The 10858-nt window shown below is 43.3% G+C and overlaps 1 protein-coding gene across 1 annotated transcript; it reads right to left on the bottom strand.

Annotated features, from left to right (window-relative positions):
- Positions 1-1240: 1240 nt before the first annotated feature.
- On the bottom strand, positions 1241-8908 carry tpt1 (tumor protein, translationally-controlled 1). The gene is made up of 6 exons (XM_085764918.1): positions 8806-8908; positions 7985-8052; positions 5881-6068; positions 5638-5743; positions 3955-4071; positions 1241-1715 (listed from the first exon to the last, which is right to left on the bottom strand). The coding sequence occupies exons 1-6, from the start codon at positions 8831-8833 to the stop codon at positions 1713-1715; spliced, it is 510 nt and encodes a 169-aa protein (XP_085621044.1). The 5' UTR covers positions 8834-8908; the 3' UTR covers positions 1241-1712.
- Positions 8909-10858: the final 1950 nt, after the last annotated feature.

Here is a 10858-nt window from a genome sequence, read left to right as displayed (position 1 = left end):
AGTGCAACTTTTGCATTTGTGTTGTGTTTTTAATTTACATGTATACTGTTGTGTTCATGTTGTGGTATTTGTTCCCTGTTCTGAGGCAAATTAATAGATCAGACCTTCACTCATTAAGTCAAATAAAGGATTTTCTTTTTATTCTTTATTTGGTCCAATCAAGGTAACTTCACCACTTTCCCCAAATAAACACACCAAAACACAATACCTTCTGATTCCATGGTCAGAAAGTGATTCACTCTATACATAAATGTACTAATGTAATAATCTGAGCAACAGTCTTACATTAAATTAACAAAACACAAGTGTTACAAACCTGCTCACTAATAGAGTTTGTGAGTCATTAATTACTTGTGTTATAAGTCCTAATTATAATGTAATTTTTAAAATAAGATGCATGAGCAAGGCTACCCATATGTTCATGATGTAATGATAATTCATGTCTTCAACAAGTTGTCAGTTGTCTTTGGTAGACTCAACATACAGTGTGTTATATGAGCGCAGCGCTCTTTGAAATAATGCACTTGCTGAACTGTTGAGAACTGAAACCTATGAATGAATGTATTGATCCATCAGACAGTCATATGAAGGCGTGTTGCATACAAGGTTCTGGGTTCAACTCCTTTTAACTCCTCCTACACTGCTTTTAAGAGTGTGATCTAGCAACATAATCGTGTGAAGTCAGGGCACCTTTCATGTCTCTTCTAAAATTGTAGAAATTACACTGAAGACAAATCATATCAATAAATTGTTCATATTGATAAGGGTGTACAGGATGATGAATATGATTTTGCAATAATAAAGTGGGAGGCAGCCCAGTGTGTGCTTTGCATGCACAAGGTCCTGGGTTCAAACCCCAGTATTTCCAACCACTTATGTACCTGTCTTATCAGCACTGACCACACGCGTCAACAGCTTTAAGTGTGATTTCCGCACAATAACATACATGATTGTACGAGTTTTCAAAGGAGATACCTTACTGTCATTGGGGAATATGTGCCGGCTGGGTCACCTCCTGTCAAACCTTCATGTGAGACCATGCCATGTTCTCATTTTAAAAATGCATCTCTTTTGACTTCCTTTTTGTTTTAAAATGAAAACCTAGTGAACATGTAGCCATAAATAGAGGTGCATATAACCAAAGATCTGTACCAGTGTCAAAATGTTCTTATTTTCCGTGTGTGTATCATCCACATGCAAGCTCAGAGAACAGATACATATACAACCAGAGGTGACAGAATGGTGGTACTATATTTTATTTTGAAATCCAATTTCCACTGCAGATGGAATTGTATTTAATTCAGCCATAAACACAGAGGTATGATGAAGTCAACATGTATGAATCATTGCTAAAACAGTATGCAGACAGAAGAAAAATCATCATCTCAGGGCCAGAGTTTTGCTCACTGTCCTTCACCTTCACTGCCTGTTTCCGTCAATCTCAAAAAAAGTGGACCAATCCTGAGACAAAAATCAGACACTGAAAAAGCCAAAATCAAAAGTTAAAAACTGTATTTAGTGACCAGTCCTGTTTTCATTCACCCAGTCTGGGGGAGTAGTTGTACTGTGGGCCATAATGTGAATATATAAGAAATTGTACAAGAATGTTTCTGTTCAGGCATGATGCAAAATAGTGCTCTTTAGTCTTGCTCTTGAGGCCGTCTGGATCACAGCATCCAGTTGGAAAGTACGGTAGATGTAGTTCCACACAGTTACTGCAAGAAAGAAGAGAAATATACATCATACATGCATCGACCAGCTTTTCACAATCAGTACCATCAAAGTCTTGGGCATTTCATTGTGTTCAATGCCAGGAGGCAGTTGTATAATGTAGACGAGTTAAGTCTTTTCTACGGGCCTTTTTTTATATTCTTATGTGTACTGTTGTCTTATGCTGCTAACTTATGTCATTCACATTGCCTGTTTCCCGTGCACCAAAACAAATTTGTTGTAGCTGTATAACTAAGTTGTATGACTACCTGGCAATAAATCTAATTCCAATTGAAACATTGCATATCCACAAACACATGTATGCCAGAGAGACTGTGGCCTGTATAAAAAGGAATGTTATGTTCTTGTGTGTGTTAGGCCAAATCTACAGCAAAAAACGAATTAAAGAGGAACTACGCAGGATTTGTAGCTTAACTATGCTACATTTGAACCTTAAACAGTTTTGGAGTAATTGTGATGGTTTAATAAATAGTTTAACTTGTTCCGAGGGAGAATGGAGGCTCTCCACTTCCACGTGCGTGTCACTTACTACTCTTGGCTGAAAAATAACTTTGCAAGATCGGGGCCGCTGTATGGGCAGAAATATGTGCCGCCAGAAACTGAATTTGAATCATTCATATTTGAATTTGAATTGCTGAACTTGAATAATTGAATTGAAAATTTGAATCACATAATTTGAAACTGTATTGTTTAATTTGAATCATTGCATTGAAAAACTGTATCTGAGTAGTATAATTTGAAATCGAAATCCAATGAAATTTGATCCTCACTGAAAATCCAACTCTCTCACAATTCAAATTCAGTTTTCAAAATGCAGTTTAAATTTACTGTGACAGACATCTGGGTACTTGAAGGATGAAGGAAGAGCAATCGAGCTCAGTTCTGAGCTTGTAGAGAGAGTGTAGCTGTGCTTAACTGGTTCAACTCTGGTGCCTCCACAGAAATCAGAGTCACGCTCCCGTCTTGCTGCTGCGGCGACAATTCTTAGTCTAAACTCGGCTGAAAAAAGGAAGCCGTCTTCGCCGTGACCGGCAACTACATTGTGACGGCAATTTTTTGATATCAGCGTTAGCTGCTAATCTGATCCAGCTCCACTGGACTTTCAAAGTTAAGTTGACGCCAGCTGTAAATGAGTTAAATCGTGAAACAGCGGCGCGTTTATAGCCGATTTTAACCTGGTCGGGACCAGGTTACGAGCTAAGCATTTAAGTTACCATGTTGATCTAGCTGGGTTAAAAGAGAGCCACCTTTGTAGTATAGGAGAGCCTGGCTTTAGATATATACATCATACATATAATACATCCATGAGTACACCCCTCAGGTCTGCTAAGGTCTGCTAATCGATGTAAACGCAGTTAATGCCAAGTAGCCGCTCAGCTACAGGCAGCGTTAGCCGCTGTCAGCCAGGCTAATTAGCAGCTAACGCTGATATCAAAACATGTCGCCATCACGTCACGGCGAAGACGGCTTCCTTTTTTCAGCCGAGTTTAGACTGAGAATTGTCGCCGCAGCAGCAAAGACAGGAGCAGCTCCTGTATGAGGAGCGTGGCTCTCTGCTTAAACTGATTAATCCAGGTGTGTCTGAGTAGTCACAATGGTCAGACACACCTGGATTAATCAGTTTGTCCAATAATGTAAGACAGGAAATGAAGGACCTGCCTTAAATTCAGGAAGTGGTGGAGCTGTGCATAGAGCCCATTGTGAAAGAGTTGGATTTTCAGTGAGGATCAAATTTCATTGGCTTTCAATTTCAAATTATACTATTCAGATACAGTTTTTCAATTCAATTATTCAAATTCAGCAATTCAAATATGAATGATTCAAATTCAGTTTCTGGTGGGACATATTTCTGCCCATACAGCTGCCCCGGTGTCCCAGCTCTCGCCTCTGCGCACTACGACACAAATGTGCCCCGTAACCCGTAATCTCTTGTTTATGACCGATTAAACTACACAAATATACACGTCGTAACATCTTATATGATGTATAACATTATCTACGGCTCTTTTGATTGATTTCTTGCCGGCTTTGTTGTAAACAAATGCACAGGACGAGGGTTAGCAAAACTTTACAGACCTTTACACTTTACAGATCCATGCCGACTACAGCTGGCTCACAGTACTGAATGGGGCCTTTTGCCCTCTCAAGAGGGTCTGATGAAGCTTCCCTGCTCACTTCATGATGTGTGTGTGGGCATCACTAGAGGTTCAACTGAGTACTTACACATTTCTCAACCTCCAGACCATCTTTGAAGAAAATCATGAACGGTGTGACGCCATCCTCGCGGTAATCCAACAGACCCACCATGCCCTCTGGGTTCATGTTCTCTCCTGTAAAAAACTGGCAAGAACAAACAAGAGAGGCAGGTCATGTAAGCTGGCAAACTTTGGTTAGCGTTTTAGAGTTATCAGGATGATGCCTAAGTGCTGTTTACTGGCTGGTTTGCAAACTTGATCTTACCCACTGTAATATGTGCATTTTTTTTTTTCACAAACGGATATTTCTTTAAGAAAATCATTTAGGTCACTTTTAGAGTGGGTTTCACAGCAGGAATCCATTTGCCGACTGTGAGAGTTAGAAACGGAGAGTAACACCGATGCGTTCAGTTATCGACTTGTCAGGACTACCCCATAACGTGCACACAGCTGGAGGAGAGTGGGTGAGTTCTGTTTTCATCTCTTTTCAATAGAAACCAGGCAAAGATAGTAGGTGTTTGATGCCTTGAATAATGTGCCTGGGACCCAATTTGCACTGTTGACGAAGTATGGTGCTGTTCTGAGCATTAAAGCAGAACTATGCAAGTCGGCCGGAAATAGCTTGCTCCTTCGCTGGTTTCTCTTTTTTTTCCCTCTCCGGAGCTCCCCCACAGTTCTGGGAGGCACATGTCACTGTCGTAAAAAAAAAAAAAAAACTTGCCGCCACCACCACCTCCTCCACCTCCTACACGTGCTTGTGTTTACATCTTACAGTCTATGGTTTACATTGGAAGCTGCTGAAGGTAGAGAGCGGTGTTTGCTAAGCCCTGCTAACACGGAGCTAATGCTAACACGGAGCTAACGCTAACACAGAGCTATGCTAACACGGAGCTAACGCTAATACGGCCACACAAAGACACAAAGACACAGACATACACACACAGGAATAAAGGTTCCAAAACGTTCCAGAACGCTACAAACTCGTAACTGGTGACTTGAAGTTGTGACTTACGGGTTAAAAAGCCTGCCTGGAACGCACCATTATCTCGTACTGCCGTAAGGCAGTTTCTCGCGATAGTTCTATCCATTCACGAGATTTGTAACACCGAGACGGACGACTGATCTTGCAAGTGCGGTTTTCAGCCAGTGGGGGGGGGGGGGGGGCTTTTTTATCTGTGGTTGGCTGTGGCTCTGTTGTGCTGTCTGTGCTGAGATGGCTACAGCTAGAGAAGTTTGCGGTCGGCAAACTTGATCTCTGGAGGGTTTGTTCTACTACTCGGTCTCATGGTGCGATAGACCATGGGTTAAACTTATGCCAGAACATCCCTTTATCCCTTCAACGTAACCTGCATGTCTTCGGTCTGTGGGAGGAAGTCGGAGTACCTGGAGAAAGCCCACACATGCACGAGAGTGGGTTCAGTCAGTGGTTTCAAACCCAGAACACCTTTGCTGTGAGGCGACAGTGCTAACCACTGCTCCCCGTACCGCCGTCTGAAAGAACTTAACACACTAAAAAAGGTGTAGCCAACCTGCTGGAAGTAGGTTATCATGTAGTATATTGTAGGTTTCCTCTGGATCTCTCAGACATAATGGCCGAATAGTTAAATGTTTTCAGAGTTACTATTCATAAACACAAGTTAGACTAACATGCTAATTATTTTCTCCCCTTTTTCCAAACGCAGCACAGTGTGCAACTCAACTCTGTAGTTACCTGGTAGTTCTTGATGTTGCCAAGTATCTTCTTAATTTCTGCTGGCATGCCAGCCATGAAGGCAGCCACACGCTCTGGGTTGTCTGTTTCCAGCTTGGCTTTGATTCTGGACAAACAAGAGTGACATGCTTTTATAAGAGTCAACACAGTTCAAGATTGGGACAACTAAACTCAGGGGAACCTGTGGATAACAAGCACAGGTCGAATACCAGTGTTCGAGTCATTCAAGGATCCGACACTTACGCCTTTATGTAGTCCTTGATGTATGCTGTGTACTGCTTCTTGTCGAAGCCGGTCTCTGAAAGTTTGTGGTTGAGTATAATGTCCACGCCGCTGACGGAGCCCTCATCAGTGCCCTCGCACACCTCTTCAGCAGAGGCGTTGCCACCAATTAAAGCATCGTCAATGCCATCTGTTGACCTGGTGACCACCTGGACACAATGACCATCACATGTTAGAAGAAAGCAATTCAAATTGACCATGACTGTCCACTTGTAACCATGGAGCTTCGTCACAAAGCAGTGGGTCTTCGTCTATGTCCTAAGTCTAAGTAGATGCAGAGCACATTTACCAGAGCTCAGCACCGTTTCATTGTAGCCATCAGTCTAGATTACTGGCAAATATCTACCATCTGTAACATATCGAGTCGACAGCTGAAAGCTATGGTAAAGTCTAGGGGTGTAACAGTTCACCAAACTCACGGTTTGGTTCAAACCTCGGTTTTAAAAAACATACTGAAAAACCTTTTGGAAAACTTCCAGAAAAAAAATGTCTGGATTTTATTAAAGGATTGTTGCATTGCAATATCAAGAACATGAACATGACTTAAGTTATATTAACTTAACCAAGTATAACACTTCTCTTTAGACCAGTCCACAAAATAAAAAAATACACTTGTACAGGGTTTTCCCTGCCTGTTTAAGACCAAGGCGGGGCCGCCTTGGTGATTTTGGCCGCCGCCTTGATTGAAAAGCACGTGTACATGCGGGCCGTTCAGATGTAGCGTCTTTTGCGCGCATTACTTTCAATGTAGACGCACGTCATGGGCGCTCACAACCCAAAGTGACGCCACAGCAGCTCGCAGTCGGTGCGAAGCGCTTGTTTTTTCGTGCACATCCAACCTGCTTCTCCCGCCGGTGTCCGGTCTTGAGTTGTGTCTCTCCAGTTCCGACCCGGTGCCTAAGCACGGCGACCAAGCTTTGATAAATACAGCGCCGTGTCCTCCCGCGTTTCCACCGGCACGATACCGCAGAGTTTTCCTCTCCTAAAGCTGACATGTGGTTGGGTCACAGTCTCACAGTGCACCCTTAATTAATATAAACTTCCAACCTTAGAGCTCTCCGTCTGTCCTGACCTGTCCCTGAACATCACACAGCGACAACATGGAGCTGCTTGTGTGACTGTATATTGAGTTATAATGTTTATCAGGATGAGTTCAACAAATCAGTATATACTAACTACTGTGATTTAAGTAGTTAAATAATAAGATATAGTTCATATCAGAGTTAATATCATAATAATAGTGTAGTAGCAGGAAAGACCAATTCACCAAATATTGTGTTGGTCATAATATACATAGAACAAGTTACTGCTTGTGTCTGTTGATTAAAAAAAAAAAAAGAAATATTTCCATGTATGACCCATACAGGGGAAAATGTTTGGCAAGGCAATTTTATTTGTATAGCCCGTTTTTACAAACAATTTGTCTCAAAGGGCTTCACATAGCATCATAACATCCTCTGCCCTTAGAACTCCATGGAAAACCCTTTCAACAGGGAAAAATCGATAATGGTGATTTTACTGTTTTCAAATGTAAAAATTGGTCACATTGGACCCTCAGCATTATTTCAGGGTTAAAAAAAATATGCAACTTAAACATTTTTCATTGCGCTCCTACTTCTCTGTCCCTCCTCCCTCTCTCTCTGCCCCAACTAAGTTCAGCATCTGTGTGCGGGAGGGGCAGGGATGAACCCATCGGTTCGGGAAGATAGAATGAGTTTCTAAACCGAGGTTTTCGGTTCAGAACCGTTACACCCCTAGTTAAGTCTGATAAAATATGAAAAGCCCATAAACAGTGTGTGCATTTGAGTTGTCAATAAAACAAACTGCATGGCTGAATGTGAGTTCTTGTTTTGTTGCAAGTCCAATCATCTGATAATATAATGAAAGCAGGAAACTGTCTAGAGAGGCTAGTAACAGATTCTCAGACGTTTGGCCACTTTGTCCTAAAAACTAGTGACACACTAAAACAATGGAGGAGGTTAATGTGTTGACAGCTGTTTGTGGAGGTGAGGGAGTAAACACCCGTCCTGATCAAGGTGTCAGCCCTGCTGTGAACCTCACTCACCTTTCCTTCAACTTCGTAGAAGAAGTCGGTTTCCTTGATTTTGTAGATATCCGAGAACATCTCATCACCTGAGGGAACAAAACACAGAGACGCGGTTTTAGCTCGGCCGACTCGTCCATCTCCAGGCCACAGCTGCAGACACTACATTAAATGCCACCTGGACGTTGTTTCAAAGCTTTGAAATGAACGAGTGGAGGCGCCACCAACTCGTTTTCCTCCTACCGATGCTAATACTTGTTCTCGCAGTTTCCGCTGCGCTGTAAATAATACTTACTGCGGCTAACCTAACTTAGCTGCTACGTGATGCCGCCACATTCACTGCGTTTCTCAACGGTGACTAACGACACAGTAATATCATCGACCGCCGACCCCGCACCTCTGCACCCCGCCCTGCTGTGACTCAACACACGGTAGTATCTCACACTCTCCGACTTTTTTTTTTTTTTTTTAAACCCAACTTTGCCGGTGGCGGCGGCCCGGGCTCGAGCTCCGCTGGGCCTCGGTCCTCTCCACCGGTTAGCATAGTTACCGTTACCGAGCGGCCAACACTTGGCTACACTCGTCGGCGACACACGACAAAGTTTTTTTCCTTTTCCCGTTTCTTTTTCCTTTTGTTTGGAGGCCGGGGGTGTTAGCATGTGGCTAGCGCTAGCTGCGGAATCACACGAGTTAGCCTGGTAGCCAGAGAGCGGGGCCAACTCTTCCTCTCTCCATCCCCCTCTCCCTCTATCGCTTCTTTCACAATCACAGCTGAAATACTCGCCGCCAAGAAGATGTGACCCGATCAACACGAAAACTGCGACAACTACGTGACGACTTACCGGTGATGATGCACTTGTAGATGATCATTTTGCTGTTTCGGTGTTAAATCTTTCAGAGACTGAGCACAGGCCTGCCACCCTACCAGCACCGGAGAGGTAAAAGACCGACGAGGCGGCGAGGCGGCGCATTTACGTCCTGCTGACGTCACCGTTACAGCGTCGGAGCTCTGGCGCCCCCGCGACTCCGTGGTGGAGCGTGGGACTGCAGCCTGGCCTGGCCACAGCAGCACAGCGACTCTCCCCGAGACACAAGGGGAGTTGAACTCAACATGCCAGCTCACGAAATTTACCTGAGGCTGTAACGGATTTTTTAGACAGATATTATACTTCTTTCAACAAATCTTGACATAGATATTAAAGGAAATATCATTTTCTGAGATTCCTCTAAGATTCTGCTTTGCTCGTTCCTGTTATTAGGGCCACGGGGCAAGCGCACCGGGCACTGTGTGGATTTTTTCCTATTTATTCTTCCTCATCTTCAGGACAAATTTCAATTCGCTACTAGTCCTACAACTGTCAAACACAACCACTGTCTGTTCCCTTCAATCTAAAAAAAAGTGGGCCAATCCTGAGACAAAAATCAGACACGGCAAAAGCCAAAATCAAAAGTTAAAAACTGTATTTAGTGACCAGTCCTGTTTTCATTCACCCAGTCTGGGGGAGTATGTGCCATAATGTAAATATTAGGGCCGGGACTTTAACACGTTAATTACGATTAATTAATTACACAAAAAAAATACTCGTTAAAAAAATTAACGCATTTTAATCGCACTTATTTTGCACCGAGGAACATTTCTGACTGGATGAGTTTCAGGCGTACTGATTACACTGGAGCACAATCATTTAACAAGTAACACAGAAACCAGTGAGTAACGAGTCAAAAAGCCGCCGACACTGAGCTGCCTGAGGAGTTTTAATGCAGCCTGACTGCAGCTCAAACCGACCAGGTGCCTCAGCACGGCGACCAAGCTTTGATAAACACACCGGACCCCCGCTGGTTTACAGTATCCTGCCGTAGTTTAGCCGGTCGCTACCGGCGCTTAATTAAAAAAAAAAAAAAGCACTCGTCGCGGGGAAGCTGAGAACAGCGGAGTTTCCTCTGCTGCAGCTGAACAGCTGATATGTGGTCAATAGCTACAGACCTGTCACTGTCCACGGTGCATTTCAGAGCTGTCTGTCTTCAGACTGTCCTGACCCAGTGTTTCCCATCGTTTGGGCCCGCCACAGTCTCTCACAGAAAAAAAATAAATATTTTTTTAACAATTTTTTTTCTTTTCTTTTTCTCACGTGTGTCTACGTGCGGTGCGCCCGCACGCGAGAGAGGCGGCAGTTTGAGAGGCTGACTGGCAGAGATGAGAGCTGGTGAAACGCTAGCATGGTTATTTAAAACACCATCTCTGATCTCTGCCTGCACATAGATACACAGACACGGGCGCACGCTACAATCGCGCTAATTGCTTAGCTGCAGCTGAAATCCTGTGGGAAACACTGCCTGAGCCTGACCTGTGCCTGAACATCACACAGAGACAACATGGAGCTATGTGATTGGTTAGAGTTTTATTAATGTTTACATCAGGCTGAGTTCAACGAATCAGTTTATGCTACTGTGATTTAAGTAGCCTAGTTAAATACTACAGTAATCATCATAGTGTATTGGCAGGAAAGACTATTTAATCTATGTATCAAATATCGATTAATGAATTAATCGATAATTTGCATCCCTAAAAAAAAACAATGTTTTGTTGCTTAAAGCAGATATCAGTGGAATGTTTTTGTTAATATAAGTCCTAAATAGTCCTATTTTCCGTCAGCAATCACTTACATGAAGTATTTCAGCCTAAACACGAGTCTCTCCGTCACTCTGCTCTGCTGTAACCCGAGGAGAAATTTTCCTTGTGGGATACAAGTGTTATCCAATGAGGGGAGAGAACGGCATGAAGGGCTGTGTGTGCAGCCAAGGGATGCGCGTGAATGTGGTGACGTAGCACGAGTACCAATTGATGCCTGACAAGGGCGGGGGCTGCTAACTCATGGTGCGTTCAAGGAAACTCGT

This window comes from Trachurus japonicus, chromosome 21 (genome assembly GCF_045865225.1).
Source record: "Trachurus japonicus isolate A0001 chromosome 21, Traja_1.0".
NCBI lineage: Eukaryota > Metazoa > Chordata > Actinopteri > Carangiformes > Carangidae > Trachurus > Trachurus japonicus.
This window is presented reverse-complemented; position numbering and strand designations above follow the sequence as displayed.